At 38.5% G+C, this 23,704-nt stretch overlaps 1 protein-coding gene across 1 annotated transcript; it reads left to right on the forward strand.

The window, feature by feature from the left end:
• The first annotated feature begins 11,733 nt into the window (after positions 1–11,733).
• TNFSF13B (tumor necrosis factor (ligand) superfamily, member 13b) lies at positions 11,734–23,202 on the forward strand. Its single transcript, XM_010155659.1, has 6 exons — positions 11,734–12,143; positions 12,227–12,332; positions 20,235–20,291; positions 20,575–20,687; positions 20,778–20,928; positions 22,665–23,202. The coding sequence occupies exons 1-6, from the start codon at positions 11,817–11,819 to the stop codon at positions 22,775–22,777; spliced, it is 867 nt and encodes a 288-aa protein (XP_010153961.1). The 5' UTR covers positions 11,734–11,816; the 3' UTR covers positions 22,778–23,202.
• Positions 23,203–23,704: the final 502 nt, after the last annotated feature.

Here is a 23,704-nt window from a genome sequence, read left to right on the forward strand (position 1 = left end):
ATTAAAGGATCTTGCTACAAAAGTAGTACAGAACGTATTAGTGCAGAACAACGGGAGGCTCTTCAGTGTTCACTGCTGTACGTGTGAGCTTTTTGGACAGTCGTGGTTAGCACAATGATTTGTTGTTTCTCTTAGAGTTTCTTTAAGTGTACCGTGCATGAGATTAGTGTTTTATTCCTTTAATCTTTATATTATGCAAGGTGGGAAGTCTTTAATGTTCTAAAAGATATAACACTACTGGTTGAGTATACCTGCAGGTATGCTATCCTGGGTTATTGCTGGGTTTTATGGTGATGCATACATACATGTTTCAGGCTGCAGATGAAGAGGAAAAGACACTTTCCCCGTTCTCATTTTACTGTCTGTATGATAATAGTGCCCAGAAAGTTTTATGTGCCTAAACATCATGGCTTCAGGATTTTGCCCAGGCAGTTTCTTCATAGAAAATAGAAGTAACCTTCAAAAAGAGAGCAGTGCAATCTGAGCTCCTTTCCACCCCAAGCTTTTCTCACTAACGTAAGGGCAAACCTCGTCTGTTTGTGTGTTTGAAGTGGGATTTCCCACATCGGAGTGGGTGGTGTGTTAGTGTGTCACACAAGGTAAAAGTTTGTGTTTGATTTTAAGGCTGGTGTAGCTAAATGTCTGTGCCCTTTATTTATACTTCCAAAAGAAACAAATCCAAATCATTCCCAGTGATCCCATGATTAGAGATGAGTGTATACGGTTTTTACAGTAGGGATCATGAAAATGAGATGTGCACTATATCAAGTTGTCTCTTTGAGGCTAAGCTTAGGTCTACTAATTTTAATGCTTTTACCCCTTTGCTTGCAAAAAGTGTTAAAGTTCTGTTGCACCACGTGGAAGAAGCCTAAGCATCAGCAGAAGTGAATTTTCTTTAGTTCTGCTGAGACTCTCGAAGCTAGTATCCCTGTTTCAGAGCCAGCGCTATTTAAACTGAGAGAGCTTGATTCTGACTTCGGTTGGCCTTTTTTTCTTTTTAAGGGTCCTCACCCTAGGTAGTTATGCCAAAGCTGTATGTTAGCTCAGTCTGTGTGGGAGTGGGGCTGTTTAAATTTTTTTCTGCAGGCTTAATTCTCATTTGCTGTAGTTGATAGCTTGCCTCTTCAAAATATTTTTTTAATGGGAAGAATGAGCTGTGGAAGATCTTCCACACAATCTGTACACTTGCCCTTCAAATGGAAATTTTTAAATAAGCCTCTCTGTCATGTCCCGATTCAGAAAAGCATCTCGGCGCATGCTTAAGATCTGTATCCTGATGGACAGTGATATTTTAAGCTTGTGCTTTAGTTCTGTGGTTGAATACAGCTGCTTTCCTGAACTGGTGCCTTCATGGCTATGCCTCCTAAAACCTACTGCCTGGAATTACAGGTCTTATGGACCAGTTGTACTACCTAGAATTACAGGTCTTGCGTACCAGTTGTACTAGGGTAATCATGGTCAGCAGTTAATAGGTAGGGCGATACGTCTTTACTTGAAGGTGATTATTCTTATTAAAAAAAAGAGATCTGTATACCAGAAGTTGCTGTTTCCCTGGTAAGTATCTCTTCTCATACTGTTACTAAGATTTTCTTAAGAGTTGGTTGAAAAGAAAGCTGTAGACATTTTTGGATCTGTACACTTAAAATCATTATAGACAGGGTATAGGTCTAAATCCGAGTGAAACCAAAACTCTCCTCAGCATGCCGGTGGTGGTATTTTTTTGCGGGTGGGGAGGCTGATGGGGAAGGTTGGGTGGGGAGAGGGTGTGTATGTTATATATAGCGAAAGGGAGTTAAGAGCATTCCCCTTCCCTGATGTACTCTAAAACGTCAGTGTGAGCTGTTTGCACAGATCATTTCAGGTACTTCACCTTGCTTTAGCATTGAGTTGGAGGGAGAAAAGGAAAATAAGTGGGCAAATACTGCTTTTCTGAAAGCAGGCTGATAAAGCCAGGAGACTAGGTTACTTGTTGGAGACAATGAAGAGGAAAAGAAATAATTGTTTCAGACGTTGTCGTAACTCGCTATTAAATACCATTGTTTTTTCGTTAAAGTCGATTTCTAAAGTAACGAGACTTTTTACCCTGCCTCCTGCCAATCAAAGACAAAAACCTCAAACCCGGAATACCCCCGGTACGATGCTACAAACGAAGTATTCTTTGGGCTCGCGGTTGCTAAGTCAGCTGTGTGGGGTTAGATTATGGCAGCCTGGAGCTGGTCAAAGTGGACTGTAAGCATGGCTTTGATTTTTCAAGCCGTATCTTACCACTGCACTGTCTGCAGGACATAAAGATGATATGTTGCCTGATCTACTGGATAGGAGAGCACACTGTTGTCCTATGCATCCTTTACACTCCCTGTGGTTTCTTCCACCTCCCACATGCGCACGGTTTTACTTCTCCGTTAATGGGTTGGGCAAACACACTTGTGAATGAATGTCTGGTACCGTGCTGTTGTCATTGCGTTGGCTATGAAATACACTGAAAGAAATTGGGAAGGAAATGACCTTTCTTTTTTATGCGAATGTTTCACTGCTGTACACGCTGTCTTTTGAGGGAGGGAGAAAGGGGAAGAAGCTTGTTTTGACAAGTCAAGACTTGTTTTTATTTTATGGTCTGTGTGATGGAAACCTACAGTTCTCTGCTGCTCGAAGCCGTTTTCAGACAGTGAACTGCAAGCAGCATAGTAGTAAGTTTGAGTTGCCAAAAGGTGTATTGAGATGCTGTTGCATTTATTCCACGTAATACCATTATATGTTTTCCCTTAACAGTTTTCTGTGTATGTTTCCCAGGTATTTGTCCTGTATATACGTTTCTAGTTTGGGAAAAGGGAGTTGAGTTACTTTCGCGTGTTTGTAAGAAAGCCTCTTGGTTTAAATATGCTCATTCAAGGAGTGGTTTCTTTTATAAGAGAAACTTCTTAAGTTAAAAAAAAAAAAGGCAGGGTGGGAGGAGTCAGGAGTTGAACTGGAATAGCTGTAGCAGGAGAGTCCTTCTAAGGAAGCATCCAGTATAAGACCCTGTGTATGCACACATGTGTCTGGTTTTAATTAGTGTAAGTAGTTGGGACTTTCTGCTAACCCAAGTTTACATTCCTAATGTTTGGTTCTGAACTGTGAAATGCAGAGAGAAAAGCTGTGCTTTCATCTGAAAAAAATGTTAACTGGTGTAGCTGCCCTCATGCCCATTTCTCAGGTGAAATTAGAAATAGAGCACAAATACACTTGGTAGGCTACGGACAATCTCTCAGTTGAAGGGAAGATGGATTAACTATTTATAGAAAATATGCGTATCAGCATCTCTTAGCTAATCATTTACGTCACGTTGGATGTTCACAGTGAAGAATGCAAGGCTGACTTGAGAGTCCAAGGTATGGTCTCTTAGCAAAAAGATGCAGACATACCTCCGTTTGTATTTCATAATTCAGTTCTTGAGGAGTATGTTTTTATTTTTGTCAGTGACAGGTGATTTTGTTAGGGGCACTTCTGCCAAATATAAAATCAGTGCCTCTTGCATGTAGTGGGATCAGCCTGATGTATCCCATTAAGAATAATTTACGGTGCCATCCTGCTTGTATAATTTAGAGTAGAACCCCACAGAAGTGTAAATAGAGATAGTATATTGAAGTTCTAAATAACACGTTTCGAATTCAGAAACAGTCATTGAATATATGATGTAAGCGTTTTATTTTCTTTAATACATAGTTACAGCAAAAATGACTTGAAGTATACGTTTTGTAGACAAAGCGTAAATGTTGCTGTATATGTGCTAATTGTGACCAAGTTTTACATTCTCATTCTAGTCTGGTTTTTACAATAAAATTAATTTTACAAAAAACCCTTTTCTATTTTTATGTACTGACATATGCAATAAATTGATACGTTTAAAGTGCTGTTAATGTCTTACTCTAGTTTGTGGCCTGTCTTCAGTGTGTGCGCAGGGGTAGTTTTGTGTGCGTGGTAACCGATCCACGTCAAGGCATTGTTTTCCCTTACTCAAAACAGAGCCCGTGGAGTAGACGCCCGTGTTGTTAGTTGCAGTGGGTGTGGAAAGCTATTACAGCAGGGGAAAACTATACTGCAAATTCCTTTTTCTAAGCTTTTTCCCATAACCTCACTTCGGGGAAGTGTTAACAAGTAAAACTGATTGTGCGGTAGTCCTGCATCGCTTTCTAGCATTCTGCGTTTGACAGCTGCTCTGGTGTCTGCGGGACTGAGAGACATGCTAAATATTATTATGCCACTTAGGAATTATTTTTAAGTGTTTCTGACTAGTTTTACCACCTGTTGCTGGTAATACTTGAGCAACCTGGTCTAGTGGAAGGTGTCCCAGCCCATGGCGGGGAGGTTGGAACTAGACGGTCTTTAAGGTCCCTTCCAACCTCAACCTTTCTGTGATTCTATGGTAATACTTTAAACATCAATTTTTAATGCTGTAATGCCACTCCAGCAGGTTTATAGTTCATTCACGTAGTTGCAGTGGGATGCTTGGGAAGCAGCTCTACTTTCTTACAGAGAAATGCATAACTAAGCTTCTGTCACCTCTGCTCTCCTCCTGCGTGGCTCATGTGAAATACCCAGAAAACAAGGATTTAACACTGGGTTTTCTAAAGCTGCAGAATGTGTGTCCTGTCTTGGATTACTGCAAGCTTTATAGTGCAGTTTTAACAAAATATCTAGAAAATGAATAGGGGTGTGGGTGATATGTTTTTGACACTTTATTCACGATGCTTATTAATCTTGAATGGCAAAAGAAAAGGTATTTCAAATTCTTGAAGCAATGAAAGTGAAGGAGCAACTGAGATTGGGGTATTTCAGGTGAATGTGGCCGTTCTGGAATGGAAAGCAAGTTGCTGCCGTCTGAACTATGTCACTAAACCTTACTTGTGCTGTGCTGCTCTGAAGAGTACAAGACTTGCACTTGCTTTTATTTCTTAGAAAATTGATAAGCAGTGGGTCTACAAAGTGCAACAGAAACTGTGCCCTGGAATGTCTCATGATGTTGTTATATTCATTTGCTTGGAGGATATGTTTGGGCCTTCGTATCAGGTAGGCAGAGGTAAAATAAAGTGTTGAATTTCAGAATTTGAAAGTAGTGCTTAAGACATAATAAAGATTCATAAGGGTATATGAACATTTAAACTAAAATTCTAGAAGTGAAACCTAAACCAAGGGCAGGGGACTTGCTGCCTGTTAAAAGATAAAGTGGAGGTAGGTAAGGTTTTGAGAAAATACTGAAACATTGGCTAAACAAAAAAAATACGTGCTCTGAAGACCTTGAACATGCCCAAGCTTTAGATCTCCTGTTGGACTCTGTTCTGGGTCTTCATTTTAGACGTTTTGCAGAGTTCTGTCTCTGTAAGTAGATAAGGAAGATAACACTGGATATTTTGGAAATGTTCTGGAACGTTTGGAAAGGTTCTGAAAATGTTTTGAAAACCGTAATGTGATTAATTTGTTATGCTCCAGCCCGGGTAGGGACACGATAACTCTCCTGTGTCTTAAAAACCAGCTATTTTTCTTCCTCTGAAAGGCAGTGCAGCATCAGAGCAGACCTGGTTTTAATGTACTACAGAACACGGTTTCACTCGTAATAACTGGCGATACATCTTCAATAATCTCGAGCGACGAGCTGAATCATGCAGGACTGCAAGGTGGCTGACACAAAACGTGTGTTCGCATACCACGTTCGCAGAGATGTTGCCTCCAGTTTTTGTCGAGCAACCGAGAAGCGGATTTTGCTGCTTGGAGTTTGGAAGGAAAGGAAGTTCTACAGCTGTTTTGCATTATGCTTACGTCTGGTGTGGACTAATTATTTACAAAAATTCAAAGGGAAAGGTCAGGCAGAGAACCCTTCCCTTTCTGTCCTGGAGGGCTTAGATACAGCTGTGAAGAAATAATGCTGTGATTTGAAAATCCTTGGATCCCTGTCTTATGCCCCCTACTAAAGGTCCACAGCCTGGAGCAGCAGAAGAGCAGCCACTCCCACACGAGGGGACATGGCTCCTTGTTTGTTTTGCTACCAGACAAATGCATTTCTAGCCCATCCATGCAAAATCGGTCGAGTTGACTCGTGTCGAAGAGGTGGAGAAAGGCAATACTCCGCGGTGTTGGATAGCCAGTGAGACTCTTAAGAGGAGTGAGCTACAGCTGTATGAGAGCGCTCCTTTATCCCTGTGCAGTAAGGAGGAATGGCTATAACATTGTGGGGATGGAGGGTGGTGGGGGGAAGGAAAGGAGGCTGGCATTAAGCTGCTGTACTGTAAAAGTCTTGTGTCTTCTTTCTGTTTTTTTTTTTTCTATTAACATTTTACGTTTCTTGCTAGTTCTGTTGCGTACTTTGAGAGACACCTATGCTAATTGCTTTTCCTTCCTGTGCCATTTCCTATTCTCTTTGAAAGCACTGTAATAACCACGTAAAACCTAACGGTGGCTAAAAGTCAGATGTATGTTTACTTTGTGTAGTATGCATGCCAGATTTGGACCCAAATTGCCTAGATAGCTAGAGAAATAAAGTCTTAAGGAATAAATCAAGAATGGCAGATCTAAAGTGTGCAGAGACACTCGTGTTATCCTAAGCAATTTTGAAATTAGGAGGCGAGGAGAAAAGAATGCCTTTTTTGCCTCAGAAAAATGTTGTAGGTTTTTTTTTTTTTTTAATAAGGAAATATATCAAATAAGGCCATAACAGTTTGTGTAACACATCCTCTACTAGGTATTCAACAGCTTCCTGAAATTTTAGGTAATAGGAGCACAATATCCACAAATAAGAGTGATTTTTGGATCCATATGTGGGACAGGAACTTACCTGGGTTTGTTACTGTGTATATTGCAGTTAATGGCTGAAAGAACAAACTCATAGAATCATAGAATGTTTTTTGTTAGAAGGGACCTTGAAGATCATTAAGTGTCCTTGAAAGGAATGTGTACTATTTCAGAGGGCTGTTAGTGACTACTCTTAATACATATATCTGTAGTGACAGAAAACTGTCGTACAGGATTTATTCTGATCTCCTCCAAAACAGTCCATCCATTTTGTTCATTTTCAGAAAGGACTTGAAATTATGTTAAAATGGAATCTTTGCTTATTCGTTGCTCCTCTATCTGTTCTGCACTGTCTTATGTAGAAAGGCAAGCTATCGTGGCCTCTTTCTTTTTGTAACAACCACAGGGACCAGCTCCATTTTGTGGCCACTTCAGAAGTAAAACAACTTCTAGTATGGCCATCGACAGTTGCCAGGATCTCTGGGTTGCAGCATCTGCACAACCTCCCTTTTAAAACAGAACATTTGTTTTTAAGTTGACTTCTACGTTCCTTCAGTAACTTGGGTTTTTAGCTAAGTCTTTATATTCAGATAGTCTGTTTCTCTTTTGTACGTTAAACTTCATTATGGGATTTTCCTTCCCTCACAGTAGATGCTTTTGTGGTTAAAGTACAGTAGTGGATTTCAGGAAATGAAGAGTTCAGTTTCTGGTTGAACCACAAATTTCCTGTGTGATTGCTTACTATCTCTGCCTTGGTTCTCCGCAGATGTAGTGATGATGTCTTATAACTTTGCAAGTTAGCAGGTCCCATCTTGATCATTTAATCTGATGCTCTGCATAATGGAAATTAAAAAAAAAAAAAAATTGCTTGCAGAAATTACAGGCTTTGCTTCTGCTGGAACATCTTGGAAGGATTAACCTGCCTTGATTTTGTTCAAGAATCCATTTTCCCTAGTGAAATATTCTCACCATTAAGAGTCTTCAGAGTTTTGGGTTTGTTTCAGTTTTGTTTTGTTTTGGGGTTTTATTAATTCTTACTTTGAGTTTTACCTAGAAGTTTTCTCTTTTTCCCAGAAGTAAAGACTTGGTGAAGTAAAATTCTTAGACTAGCCAAGGAATTTCTTCGTAGTTATCCCTGGCTAAATTTAAAGGGGTCCCTTAGTCAGTCAACCTGAGCATTCAACATAGCTCATTCGTTGGGTTAAGACACTAAACGGTTGGATTCACTGTGTGTGCATGCATCAGCTGTACTGTGCATGCAGAATAGAATCATAGAATCATAGAATCATAGAATCGTTTGTGTTAGAAGGCACCTTAAAGACCATCTAGTTCCACCCCCCCTGCCATGGGCAGGGACACCTTGCACTAGACCAGGTTGCTCAAAGCCGCATCCAGCCTGGCCTTGAACACTTCCAGGGATGGGGCATCCACAGCTTCTCTGGGCAACCTGTTCCAGTGCCTCACCACCCTCTATGTGAATGTGTCCTATTCACATTTAACTTGAATATACTGAATTTGGACAAAGGGGAGGCATAAAGCAACTAAGATCCACCTGTGACTGTAGAAAAAAGTTGGGCTGTCTTCTCATTACTGTATGAGGCAAGAGAAGTACAGTTATATCGCAATATCACATTCTGGAGTTGGTCATGGCAAAAATTTCAGCATTATTTTAATTATTAAAAATTATGTCAGCAAACATGGAAGCTGAAAATGCTTTAGTTTGTAAGAAATTGAGCTGTTGGGACCATGTTTTCAGAATACCTTTATTATAAGGGTTTATTCCTACTTGCTTCCAGGGTTACATTGTCAGGACTGGGTTTCTACAGTTTAATGCAGTGTCATTTTACTTCCTAGAAATAGTTTGGGAAAACTCTGCTTTTAATAGGGCTTGAAGTGGTTGCTTGTTGCCCTAAGGTTTTACTGCAGTCATGTGTAGCATAGCATGTGTCTTGAGCCAAAACCAGTTAGTATGGTACAAACTTTTGCCAATGTGTTTTCAGAGAAGCAGGCCAGTAGAAGCAAGCTGCTAACCACAAACTGAATACCCTTTCTGTGATGAGTTCTTTAGGCCTCTTATATTCATTCTGGATTTTTGTTCTGAACCCTTTTCACTGTTCTGTTTTGGCAGTCATAGCTACATGCAGTCAGTTTTGTCAAGATAAAAGCATGGTTACTGTTACCTCTTATTTTTGCTTAATATTTTGCGCCAGCATATATATCTAAATATTACAATTCTGTTTCCACAAGGAAGTGCCACTGAGAGCTCATGTTCAGGTGGACTCAACGCCCTCCCAGTCACGCTGATGGAAGGCTAATCTGAGCACTCCTCAGTCCTCTTCAGTCATTAGTTTAAAATGCAGAAGAAATGGCACGTGTTTCAATCTTACTGACTTTGCTTTAAGCAGGTTAAGGACTACCTTGCAGCTCTGACAATGCGAGGAATCACATCGACTCCACACTCGAGGCTCTGCAACTAGCATGGGTGGGGAGGTGTGTGTATGTGTGATTGGTTGGTTGGTTGGTTGGCTTTTAAGTCATTTTTCTGAGATTTTACTTTAATGCAGTTAGTAGTCTGCTATTTACTGAAGCTTCATTTGATTCTGTTAAAATGGAAGTTGTTCAACTAAGCAGGCAATTCATGGGGTTTTTTTGTGATTGATCTCTCACTGACATTATTTATTATTTCACTGTGCTTTCATCATCACAAAAGTTGTCTTAAACCATATTTTCTTTCACATCACTTAACTGCTTATAAAGCTATAGAACAAGACAAGGTTGCAACAGAGTGATCCCTTTAATATTCAGCTAGAAATACCTGTTAAATTTAACAATTTGCTGTGTGTGGGCTGTTCTGATTTTCCTCATCTCCCCTATGAAATACTCATTTATCAGAATGATAAGGAAGACAAAGCCAGATGCATTCATTACAGAAATCCCCTCTGTCACCACAATTATTTTGGCAGCCCAAATAATGACCCCATTTAAAGAAAGTGTGGAGGCTGGGAGCAGCCTGTGTTCTCTAAAAGTGACTAGAGTGATGCTAATTATATACCTGTCTGCTATTTTCTTATATGTTAATGACCACAGAGACCTCATCGGCCATTTGTTTCTCAGTATTCCTGGATAACTAGTTATAACTTTCATTCTCTCCCTTGTTTTCATGTTCTTAAATAGCACTTCTCTTCCAATTATGTTATTTTCGGAACACAGTCAGTACTAGGCTGCTAATGTTCTGCAGTGTAGTGATAGTTCAAGGCATGTCTGCTAAGTTCTAGTAATTGCTTAATTTGTTAAAAAAAAAATCTACCTTAGTCATCTTAAATTTCCTTCAAAATGCAGCCCCATTTACACCTTAACTTAGTCATGAAAATAAGTGCAGAAATGGTATGGTATTCTGCTCTAATTCCACCCTGCACTGATTGCTGTATCATTTCTCACAGTATGTAGGTGCCTTCTAAGGGCATGTTAAGATACGTTGTGTATTCTTTTTTCCTCTGCATTTAGGAAAATAATTACTTGTCTGTGCAGGATATTGAGTGGTTGCTAGAGGTGGCAAAGTGAGGAAGAGAGTACCTTGCATCACACTGGAGGTTGGTGAAGCTTATGATAATGCTCTATTTCTCATAGTCTGAAGAAATAGAAGTGTGAGAGGCTGCGGAAGTTGTTACTCTATTGTTGCTCCTTCTTTCTTCTCCTTCCCAACAGAATCGACTTGATCTGAACTATTCTGAAAAGTGTTGCCATCAGGATTCATTACAGACAGACCTGTAAAAATTCTCTCTTGTAAAGATAAAGTTTACTTACATGGTAAAAACATTCAGATTCCGGGGGAGGAGAGGGTTGACCTGGTGATTTTAGCCCTGCTTGCGATGCTTTTTAACCTTTTTTCTGTCCCAGACTGCTGAAACTGTTAACAAAGGAGTAAAAGTTTAACTTTGTTTGAGAAGACAATACAAAAAGCATAGAAACATGTTTGGGATATTTAAGTAACCTTGGTGATGCAGAGAAAAAGGCATTCCCAATGTAGGGTTGTAAGATGAAAGGACTAGTAAAATCTTAAAAATATGACCTTAAGCCAGACACTCAGGATTCACTTGAAAAACTGAAGTGTGCATATCTGAAGTTCTGGGTTGTTGTTTTTTTTTTTAAATTCTCAATGTTACTTTCCTGCTATACCCCTCTGCCCTTTCCCCCTCAGCTGTTATTTTCCCCTCTTATTCTTTCCTATCCTCCACTTTTCACCCCCCACCCCCCGCCAAGTTGCCCCTCCCCACTTCTCTGTGTCCCCTTTTGCATTCATCCATGTCCTTGAATTCAGTAGAGAAACCATATTCATTAGATAAGTTTAATAAAATGTCATCCCTTGTTAAGTTAGTATGATCAACTGAACTGCAGAATCTGCAACTTCATACAGCTGAGAGACGAGTAATTAGTTACTCATACCTGGGAATATTTTTCACTATAGTGTTAAGGAAGCCACAACAATTTTTGTTTGAATAGGTTGTCCCCTCTGCAGGCATAGAGGCACTTTGGATATGAGTATATATATATTAATATATATCATGTATATACGCAGTACATCTTTATACCTACACCCACACAGAGGCCCACGCAATGTCACACGTATATGTCTTTTGCTGCCAGGAAACTTCACATTGTTTCTGTGCTTCTAGATAAGGCTCTAAATTACCAGTGGTACCGGCTGTGCATAAATTTAAAGATAATGGGAAACGGTAATAGCAAGCTGCCACATAAATAAATAGTTGAAAGTGAAAGGAGGAAGGTAGATTGAGCAAGCAGTTCATGAGAAAGTATTCATTTCCAAAATGCAGCACAGAAAGAAGAAAACTAGACGGAGACTGAATCTTAGACCTTTACTCTGTACATTAAGTTTAATGGTTCTATCAACGGCTTCATATGACAGGAAATGATCTGGGCGTTTTGTTCACTTATTCTGGATGCCCTTAGTTTCAGAGAGCAACTGGTAACATGGATTGCACCTCGGAAGGGGACAGCTGAACTCTCCCTCTGGCTTTAGTGAGGAAAGAGCAGCGATGAAATCCGTGGACTGTGTGCACGTCATCCAACAGAAGGATACCGCCTCCTCTCCCTCTGCCCCCCCTGGTGCTGCTTCGGGCACCGCGGGACTTTTTTCTGTCACATTCCTGTGGCTTGCAATGCTCCTGTCCTCTTGTCTTGCAGCAGTGTCTCTTTACCATGTTATCACTCTGAAAACAGAACTAGAAGCTCTGCGCAGCAAGCTGATCTACAGGGTCCAGGCAAGGTCTCCGCTAGACCGGCCACCCGTGTCCCCTGATGAAAATAAAGCGGGTACCCCTGTTTCTTCCTTCCTGCAGGTGTCTGCAGCTGGCACCAGGCAGGTAAGCTGGAGGGGTGGTTTTCGGCTTGCAGGGGATGAGCAAAGGCGAGACTGCTTTCACCGACTGTCGTTTCTCCCCGTTAGGAGAACAGGCTTCCTGGTCCTGGCGCAGCTGAAAGCTTCCACAGGGAAATCTGGAACGAGAGCAGAAACAGGGGGAGACGGTCTGTTGTCCACACAGAAGAAACAGGTAAATAGCACCTGGTGGAGTGGGTCAGGATGCCACAGTTGGATACTGTCTTGGGCAAAGCAGACTCATATCTTCTCCTGTCAGCTCATCCCTTCAGCATTTTTACAATTATTGCTGAATGGATGGTGTTGACTGCAGGTGTGTTCTCTTCATGGTTCCCATACTGTTTAAGGTACCATATACTCATGCTATCTGCAAGCTGAACTTTGAATGTTAGATCCCGAATCTGCTTCTTGTAACAAAGGTATTTCTCGATGATGAGGTAGAGTTGGGTAAGGCAACTTTGGGTTCTTCAGACTGTAAATTGCTTAATACAAAATCCATCATTCTCGGTTCAGGGTAATGTCTCACTTGTTTCTCTCTGATCAATATTAGGGAGGGAAAGCTATTATTAAAAATGCTAAGTCATTTTGCTGGGAAAACATGCTCATCCTAAAAGAGAGAAGTAACAAGAAAGCTTCTTAACTTAAGGGAAGTAGGAGCTTTCAAAGAGAAAGGCTGGTTTGTACCTGTCAAAAGTGGCAGACTACAAGGAATTCAGAGGTTTAGTGTCATTTCTGCATTAAAAAAATCCTTTGATCTACTTAGCAAAATCAATAAAGGCATGCCTATCTAATAAGATTTTTTTTTTTATCATGGCCTTTTTAAAAGGTGCTGCAGAGAACACTTAAGGCTGTGCTCCGTGAAAGACATCTGATGTCATTATAATGTTGGAATATCAATGGGATAATTTGTTTCATTCGGGGATAAAATGCCTAATTTGTTATTATTTTCTTTTTCCAAACACAATTATGCCTGATATGATGAAATACATAATTTTATTATAAAAGTTTACATGCATACTCTAATTACACCAATTAACTAAAAATGTTCCGGAGTTGCTAAAATGGTTCAATCCTCCTATGAAAATTTCTAGATTATTTTCACCAGTGAAAGCTGGTGTCTTAAATTATTAATACGTCAAGTTAAAATGTAGTAATTTGTAGGTGAAGACTAACTCAGACTTTGCTTAAAATGTGCTTTTGATTGACTAATTAATGTGAAACATATTTCTTTTAAGCTTCAGCAAGCAAAATAAAATTTCAGTTGTAGAGTATAATCACTCTACTTACCTCCAAGCCTCTCAAAAGAGTATGCATTTAGGACATCACCCAAAATCTGTAGATTTAAATGGGGTTTATTCTATTTCATTAGTAAGCTTTGGTTCAGAGTCTTGGATAAGAGTGATTTCACAAGAAAGACTGAGGACAAGATTGCTTAAATTGTATTTCTTGTAGCCTGTTTCCTATTCACAGGAGCCACAAAGTTTCTCTGCTCTCCCCACCCTAGCACCTCCCAAACAAAAACTGTTCATCTTTTATACCTAAATCACAAATATCTTAAAAAATAAGGAGGCATGTCTTTTTTTGAAATGAATGTTATAGCATCAGTAGTTTGCAAGTTACTCAGCTCCCTTCACAGTAGCTTTCATCTTTATTCTTATTGCGATCTGAGGGTGTATGTGGGATAGGAGGTTTTGGGGCTCCTCAGCTGTGCTGCTGGCAGACATGAGATTCTTCTCATCAGGTGAACCTTTGATTATCTATATATAACCTTTGATTATACCTATTTATCTTTCTTCACACAAAATTCCAATTAAGCTACTTATTTCTGTGTGCTTTTTTCTAAAGATACAGCTGGCTTTAAAATGGTTTAGGCCAGATAACAGAAAGCACAGTATATGAACACATTTAAAAGGGAAAAGCTGCATAGGTTGACATACTACAAAAGTGCTTCCTAAAGTAATTTTTTTGTATATAAAAAAGAAAAAAAGTAAAATACAAATCTTGCATTTGTATAACAGGTCATCTGATAGACCATGTTACCTTTCTGCTTGCTCTAATTACAAGAAATTAAACTTGTCAGAGTTCAGCAAGATGTTAGGTCTGTCAGATCAGACTTTACTGATGACCATGAACCTACTAACCAACGTTAAATTTTAGCTTAGCAGGGTGAGTGAAATAAAAGGACGTGGTGTTGTTCATGGTGCTGAATCCTGTCAGTTACTTGGTCAGGTACACACAATTACTAGCCCTGCCTTCCGATCTTCTCGCATCTGTTTCTGAGTACTGGAATCCAGGCAGCCCCCAAACCACCCTGCAGATGCACTGCACTTATTCTGGTGCAAATGCAGATAAATTAAGGTATTGAGTGAGGTGCCTTGTTCTTGTCCTATTTCTGTTTGCTTCGACAAGGTCTCACAGTAGAGTCTGTTCTCATCATTAATTGCTGACCCATAATTTTACTTTAACATGGACCAATTCCTTAGACAGTGAATACCTGAAAATAGTCACTGGTATAGAATTGCTACTCAGCAGAAGTAAACAAAATAATGGTTCTGGATCTTATAAATAAAGTTGTGTCTTGATTCTGCTTTCTTTTTAAACTTTAATTATTATTTTCCAGAAATGGATGCCCTGGGCTTCTTTTTAGGCCCAGCACAGTCCTTCTTAAACACATGACAATTCCTTTTTTTTTTTTTCTGTTGGTTTGATGTTGTGTGCATAAAACTGACCGCGAATTAGAATTTTAATTTAAATGACAACTGAAAGAAAATGGATCTAACATAATGTTGTCCTTTCATATTTTTATGGGGTATGCATTTTTCTGTGTTCATGCATAAAACTTAGTCATCGGTAGTTATATGTACATTTTGTGTCTTGAGAAAATTTCCAGCTCAAGTAAGTTGAAGAGATGAGTTTCAGGCATCAATTCCAAATACAGCTGTATGGTTAGCAGTCAAAACCAGAGTTCTTGATACAGTGAATAGGAGTTAATGAGTGGTTTTAAACGGTACATATTATTAATACGCCAGCAGCTAGATCATCTAACCCATTTGGGCAAATGTCATATCAGGACATATAAGAAGAGATTTTTTTTAATTTGTCTTTCTTTTTATAAGTTTTGCCTGTAGAGGAAATTGCTACCCAGCAAAAATCTCTCCTGAATTTTATACCTTGGTCACAAAAATTGGTTGCCTTGCATGCATGTTTCCCTCTAAGATGTATGTGTGCTTGAGTCCAGGAACAAGATACAAGTTCCATTATGTAAGGCAGTTCAATGTACAAATGTCAGGTTTCATTTACATGTTCTCTGTGCCTCGTTCTGATTGTTATTGGGGGATTCTGATTCCCATGGTCAACTAGGGAGGGAGCATCAGGCCTTCTGTAAACTCAGATTCAGGCAATGTTCTGCTGCAATCAGATTGGAGCACCCATGGACTATATTTATTTTGGTGTATTGAAGTTATCCATCTCTCCATTGCATGTATGGAGGGAACTCAGGAGAAATTCCAAGTAATTCCACAAAGGAGTGGAACAGGCTAACCAGCCATGTGACCTGGCAAAGTTGGTTTTTTTTTTTTCACTAGTGGTTCCCAGGTTCTACCCCAATACCACTTGTGTCCATGAGAAATAACTATTACCATGCAAGCGTGTAAGTTGTAAGAATTTTACCATTGTTCTTGGTATAATTGTCTTACTGGCAAATTGGTACATTTACTGGTTAGAAGTGTTTTGACTCTGCGTGGTGTTGGTTTAGATCTCGGTGACAGAGGGGATACCGAGAACTTTTACAAGTGAAACTTGACTTCAGCGATCTTTGAATGAAGAAACCTGACCTTTTGTTACTAGTCTAAACAAATGCCACATATAAAATTCCCTCACCACATATTCAAAATACTTCTTATTTTATTATCTGAAGAGGGGAAATATGAGTTCCTTTAATTAAAAAAATAAAAAAAGGCGTACTTCTTGTAAAGATATGTTATTCTTTTTTGTTTCTGCTGACAACAGGCTCTCTCAAAAGGAAGTAGGCCCTGCTGTGCGAAAGGGTAGAAAATTACTTGATACAATGCTTGCAATTTTACGTGAACAATTCCACTTAATGAATGAATGAACATTACATATTATGCAGAACATTGTGCAATCAAAAATAAGCTCTACTTATTACAAACAATATTCTGCTTTATACTGTATAATAGTCTACATATAGTATTTTTAATTATTATTAAATTATTTCCTTGTTATTCTGATTGTAACATGTTACTGATAATTCTGTTAAGGTCAAATAATGCTGCCAATACCTTGAAGATATTTACTAGATCTGAGTAATATCTGTAATTATGACCAAGCCATTTTAATGCAGGGACCGATTTAATCCATTATTAATGTCATATAAAGACTTCTTAATTTAAAAGCACCAAATTAACCAGTCTCTAAAAAAGCACAAGCAAAAAATAAAAGATCTCTTTTGATGAGAAATGAAGATGGTAAAGGAAGAAGAACTGCAAATTGTTCAAGAATTTATAAACTGAGTGATCTAGTGTTTAAGTATGTTTCAGGAAGTCTATAGAGAACAGATCTAGACCAAAAAAGGAACCTTAATAAGCAGGTCTGGTTTTTTAAGTTCAGGTTTTTCGCTTGTTTTTATTTCAGCAAAAACTGAGATGTCTCAGGCCTCAGATATCGAAACTTAAAAATTTATGCATGAGTTCACAGATAGCAAACTTGAAATTTTGTTTGGATGGATTATGGAGTTAGACTGCAAAATATTAAAATGATAATGCAAGTGAAATAATACAGAAGATAGCATGGGAGGGCAAATTTCACTTTACCAACTACTATCAGGTCTTAAATCATGCAGATACGCAGAAGGCTGTGTTCCTATCCTGCTGCAAAAGTTAGCTTCTTTCTTTTTTTTTTTTTTAAATTGTGGTTACATTGCTCAACCGGTGGAGAACACATCCCTTCATGTGCTGGCTGTGGTTTATAGAGGCATCTGGAGTCACTAACTTCTTCAGAATTGGCTGTTCTGTTCATGGAATTCTGAAATGTTCTCCCCGCCCACATCCCACAGAGTGGTTAAAATCAGGGAAAAAAAAATAAAGTGCTCATCATAGAAAAGCTATTATATGAAGTCTCAAGACGATGAGGCACACTTTGTTGTTCTAGATACAGTTTTATACAGGTAGACCTCATGGTGACACACAGTCTATATATTTTTACACATCTTTAAGACATGTTTTACAAATCCTGTGTTCTCCTTGCATTATTAATTATACAGCAATGCACTAGACTACAAACCTGATGCTCAGGTTTGATTTACACTGGGCTTAAGGGCATTCAGGTAGAGCTTTTGATTTATTCTGCTCACTACTGATAGTGACTATTCAACCTGCATTTTGTAATGTATGCATTCTTGATACTATACTGCTGGCAAAATTTGGGTCTTTCTTGGAATAGAATTGCTAACATTTCTTAACAATGTTAACTTTTAATTTAAAAAAACCTTATAATTTACCCAGAAAATATACTCTGTATATCCCTATCTTCTCCTTAATAGCCGTGTTGTTTGCTCTGAATTTGTTTCAATGGATTACTTAATTTTAAGCTTGTAAGTAGTTCCACTGAAGTCAAAGTGAAGTGCTTGTATATACTGGAAATAGTTATGTGTCAGCCTTGGCTTCTGAAAATTTTTGTGAAGCATTTTGTTGTTCAAACCCTCAAACACTTTTTTAGACATTATTTGTCCTTTGCGGCTTTAGGTAAAACGATCTAATGTGCTAATTTCTGTTCTCTTCACTGTCATGAATGATACTGCTGTATCCATATTTATCCATGAAGAGCAAGCTTATTGTATTCTGTGGAGCCTTATTTCTATCTGCACACTGTATAAAAAGAAACAGGGTTTTTTTAGAGAATATATGTAGATTTGATATGTGTAGAATTAAGGAGAGTTGGTTTGTGTTTTAAAAAGATGGAAAAGATCTCCAACTGTACTGAACTTGATGATTTTAGTTACCATGTAGCATTTCTCAGCAATAATGATGACTAGTATTTCAATGCTGTAAACTACTGAAACATAAATCCGGACTTCCAAACTGTGAATCGAAATGGTTTCAAGAATGTCAATCAAGTGTGCAGAGCAGGTTTAACAGGAGTTGCTAAAGTGACCGTAACTTTCACTGCTTGTGGACACTACTCTATGGTACCCAGCTGGTTAGTGTGAATCATAACAAATCTTTTCTTGCTTGGTTAGTGGAAAGTCCAGTGGCCACATTAGTAGGATCTTTTAAAAGCAGGAATTAAAGTTTTGATTTAGCTTACTGAAATACTGGGAAATCAGCAATTTCCATTCACTAGGAAGACACTTTGTTCCAAAGGAGAGTGAATGTGAAATAAATTGCCTGATGTGCTTTGTTGTGTGACTCCAGAAAATCACATTTTGATTTTATTTGGAAGCTGCTTTTTCAGAAAATTCTGTCACTCCCAAGTAGGATACAAAAGTTACTCCAGTATAATAACTTCTTTGATTTCACGTTGGCTTGGTTTTTCTATTCATTATCAGAAGGCAAGGATTTTAGTTGCCTTTAAATTCTTGGCTTGGAAATCTATGGATTTTTATCGCATTATTGATGAGTATGGCTATAACTCAAGAACACGTTCCAGTGTCGGAGATGGGAACTTTCAGGATAGCACTGCTGCTAACGTAAGTAGGGCTCATGGGTTGTGTGGTCCTTGTGACACTGGAACATTCCCAGACCTGTGCTTGAATCTTTGTCCACTGCCAGTTGGCACCACTGAGCGCTGATGAGCATCCAGCCCTCTTCTCTTATTTTGTCAGGGCCCCTTGGAAATGAAACTTAGATAAAGAGAGAGGCTGTGTTCTACTCAGATCCTCTCCTGACATCCTCTCCCTACCTGCCGTGCAGGGAGAGGTTTGTGTGCTGGTTGCACACGTGGGTACCACTGGCAGAAGCAGAAACAGGATCCCATGCAGTAGGGCACTTCCCATTATAGCAAGAGTGGCCAAATCTGAGCCACAGCCTTCTTACCTGAAAAATGGTAAACAAAAGTGGAGATTCAGCAATCTACGGCAGAATTTTTCTTCTCTTGACTCCTAGTGAATTCATTTGGTTTCTGGCAAGTGCAGTAACTCTTTCTACTCTGTTTTCTAATCTTCAAAGTAGCACTAGAACCAGATGTTTTCATTAAAATCTGCTCTAAGCAAATGTAATTATTCTTATTTTCTTTTATCCTGTTCCCTGACATTTATGCTTAGCAAATTTTTTACAAGATCTTCGTTCCACTTGCAAGCCTATATTTTAACATACCGCAATGTTTTTTCTCTGATCAAAATCCTGGTTTCTCATTACTGTTCCCAGCCTCTACAGTTTTGAGTAACACATCAGTTTTGACAGACACTAATCTATTTGTTTAGTGTGCATTAATTTGCTAACAGTCATGTCTGTATTTTCCCCCATAGTCTCAGTATAGGTTGATTGAATGTGGGTATCTGAAAACATTCAAAGTACATATATATATATATCTTGATTTTGAGAATTTATTTTGAAAGTACCATGTAACCAGTATATATGACTAATATTTTACAGCAACTATGACTGGAAATTAATTTATTTAAATAATACAGTAAACATAATTACAAAATCTGCGATCTGACAGGGTTCAGGGGTTTTTGAGCATTCGCTTAGAAAATTGACAGGGATAATTGATCTGGTGTTTCCTAGCTCATTTGACTTACTGCTACATTTTAAATTATATTAGGACCAGAGATTGAAACAAGCAAGTATTACTTGTGCTGCTATCTGAGGTCTCCTGCTTAGCTGCATGATCTCTGAAAGTTACCTAGTATGTGATGTGATATGGATTTTGTTTTGGCACATTTGAGTAAGGTCTGGTTTAAAATCAATAGATGTTTTCAAAGAAGTGCTGAGAGAAATAGAAGTTTTTTTTCATGTCCTTCCTTCTTTCTTCTTTTTTTCTTTCCAAGTAGTTTCAAAAGCTTAATCTATTCTATTACTTATTTATACTTCTTTGATTTCAAAATGCTTTCACTTTGCAGTGCTGCAGGCCTGCTTGCAACTGATTGCTGACAGCAAAAGTGATATCCAACAGAAAGGTAAGAATATGTTCCATGATTTATAGCTGACTATTCCATGTGTTAAGTCTTCCATCCAGTTTTATCAAGGATCAAATCAGTAATCAAGTTATATTACCAAATTGAAACAAAATAAAACGAAAAGTCCCTGCATCTGGACAGCTCTTGAAAGTATCCTCTTTTCAGTGGGGAAATCCAGCTAGTGAGGCTGGAAGTCTTGACTAGAAGTCATCTTTGTTAATTTTTGGCAGATGAAAATGAAAACTTTTCTTTCTGATTGTCCCAAAATTACTGTTTCTTTTAGATGATTCAAGCATTGTCCCTTGGCTTCTGAGCTTTAAACGTGGAACTGCACTGGAAGAACAAGGAAATAAAATAGTGATCAAAGAAACAGGGTATTTTTTCATATATGGCCAGGTGAGAAAGCTCAATTCACTTCTGACTTTTAAAAGGATTTTTAATGTCTCCATACAATATTTTTGAACACTGCACCTCTTCATTCTGTAGGTTTTATATACGGATACGACATTTGCTATGGGACACCTAATACAGAGGAAGAAGGCCCACGTGTTTGGTGATGATCTCAGCTTGGTGACATTGTTTCGTTGCATCCAAAATATGCCACAGTCTTATCCAAATAATTCTTGCTATACTGCTGGTAAACATCTAAGTTTTCCTTTTCTTTGTTGGTAAATAAACTGTATCAAATAGAATGTGTAGCGTTGGGTGATTAAGTATTGTGACAGTTGTAAAGAAAATGGACAGCATTCATGGGTCTGGTTATTGCAAAATTACGGAATACTGCCAAAAATCATGTTTTTATGTAAAGCATTGGCAGTTGGAGGGTGTGCCCTCTAACTTAGTTGGTCTGAACAATTCCCCTCCCTCCACTGGCTATATAACTTGGTTAGATACTTCGGTGCTTTCAGTTAGATGCCTAAAGCAGCCAAAAGGAATACATATTGTCCTTATTGAAGAACTCAGTTTAGCTTTGGTGTTGAATTCTACATTTAGTTGTCCCAATAAAATATTTAGGAGCTATGTTCTGCTTTAAAACATCATATATGAGTTTTAGCCACCCAATTTTTTCCATAACTTACTGTGGGGTTTTGCAAAGTTGTTTCTTATCAGGTTCATTCTTTACTCCTTATGATGGCTACTGCAGTTTTGTTCTTTGGTTAGATAAAAAATAGTTAAGCCCTATAAGGAGATCTTTCTGACTGCACAAATTAAAAAAAAAAAACACAGGAAAGACCAATTATAATATTTAATGCAAGTCCATCAGTGTCAATGATCAATATATATGTATATTCCTGCAGTAGCATTTAAGGAATTATTGTCAAGGCCTATTAAACCTTGTTCAGTAGCTCTTATCTGCCTGTCTTTCTCCCTTAATGGTGGATTTGAGGGTTTTCTCTTTTGTCATTTTCAAGCAAGAGCTGTGTAAATAAAAAGTATCTTTTTTTTCAATGCCTTGTAAAAAATGGGTGACATTGAGTGATCGAGTTGACTGTTGGCAAGTAATGGCATTAAACAAATGGGATGGGGAAGGAAGCTAATTTTTTTTTCCAAATAAAAATAAATTAGCTACTTCCTCCTGGCAACTGAGGTTGTCCAAACATTTTCTTTAACTTTCTACTCCTCCACCTGCATATTCTGGCATCATAACCACCTTCAATTTCATCTACCCTCTTACCTCACCCTTGTATTACTCCCTCGCATTTCCTTAACTGGGATCTCTACTCCAGCTGGATAATTTACAGTTCCTGCTTTCCAAATTCACACCCTTCTGCTTTCACCTGGAAAACTAAATCTCACTGCACTATCTCATGCTGTAGAGCATGTGTTGCAGCAGATGTTAGTTGTGCTCTCAGCTCGGTGACTGCAACTTGAAGGCGAGGTGCTTTTGGTTATCATGTCAGCTGATGCGCGGCTGGCAGGAAGCAGACTTCTGTGCTCTGCAGTTGCAGTGGGTCAGCTGATGTCTGGTAACTTCACTTGGTTAGTAAAGCTCATGAGACCTCCACCAGAAGTGTGGGAACAGAGTGGTCTAGGACCAGCAGTACCCAATGCTGACCTTGACTGTTGTGAGGAATAACGTGAGGAATCTGGGTAAACCACCGTTGACGAGTTTTTGCAACGTTTGCTGAAGGGAACCGTGATATGCTGAGTGCAGAGTGGAAAGTAGGTCTAGTTCCACGGAGGATGTTAAGTGTCAGCTTTGGGTAGGCTGCAGTTTATAAGATTATGCCTGAAGATAGAAAAGCACTCATCACAAGTAACAAGCCATGCTGATATTTGTAAGATGATGTGTAATGACATTTTGTATACCATTTATGAAAATAATGATGTATTTGAAGTATTAACTTAAAAATATTCCACATCTTTTGCCAGGCATTGCAAAATTAGAAGAAGGGGATGAACTTCAACTTACAATACCACGGAGAAGGGCCAAAATATCCTTGGATGGGGATGGTACTTTTTTTGGTGCAGTTAGACTTCTCTGAAGCCCTTCATTTCTGTTGTTATGCTTAATGCCATTTTCTTCTTTTCCTACACCTTTGTCAGAAAAAATATTGAATTGTAATAAAGCTGCCAGTTCAATTCTCTCCATCCATCACCTAGAACTCTTCTTCGGTTTAATAAGCGAACTCAAAACAGGAAACACACCAGACATACTTGTAAGATGTAACCATCATGTGATTACCAGAAAGCCAATTTATTTTAGACAATGGGCGATTCTAAATAACAACTGTAAAGCAATGGATTTTGGCTTTGAAACAATTTCTTGTCCATAAGACAACTCAAAGACTTAGTTGACCATAAACCTAACATAAACAGGACCATTGACTATCAAATTATTGCCCATTATTGAAAAGCAAAACTAAAACACAAGTGCAACTTAGATTTCCTTTGTTTCAACATTAAAATATCTGAGTATAAAGTATGGGGAAGAAACATCAAACAGTAGATTGATCATCACAAACTAGAGGTGTCAGGTGGGCTCTGCTTGGGTTTTTTGGGGTTGTTTGTTTGGTTTTTCTTTGACACCAAGATTTTGAGGAAGTAAAAAGTCTAAATGTATGGGATAACGAAAAAAAAACTCCTCAGAAATATACAGAATAGTACCCACTGACTTGTTTCTTCCATGTGAACAAAAGATGTATAAATTACTATAGTCTGTTAGTATTTACTAATTGGAATTACTTTTACTGGGAAAAGGACATGTAACAGCTCCAACAGCTTCAACGGCTCCATCTTCAAAGCATTGCTACTCATCAAGGAAAGTATGTGTATACTTCTATATAAACAAGGCAGGGATAGAAAGAAACACAAATTAGAATACAGCAGGTGGAATTGGATTTCTGACTTCATAACTTCTGCATCCACATATACAAGTTGTGTATATCTATGCGGCATATATATGTATGTGT

Source organism: Eurypyga helias, unplaced genomic scaffold (assembly GCF_000690775.1).
Source record: "Eurypyga helias isolate BGI_N326 unplaced genomic scaffold, ASM69077v1 scaffold10177, whole genome shotgun sequence".
In the NCBI taxonomy this organism is placed as follows: Eukaryota; Metazoa; Chordata; class Aves; order Eurypygiformes; family Eurypygidae; genus Eurypyga; species Eurypyga helias.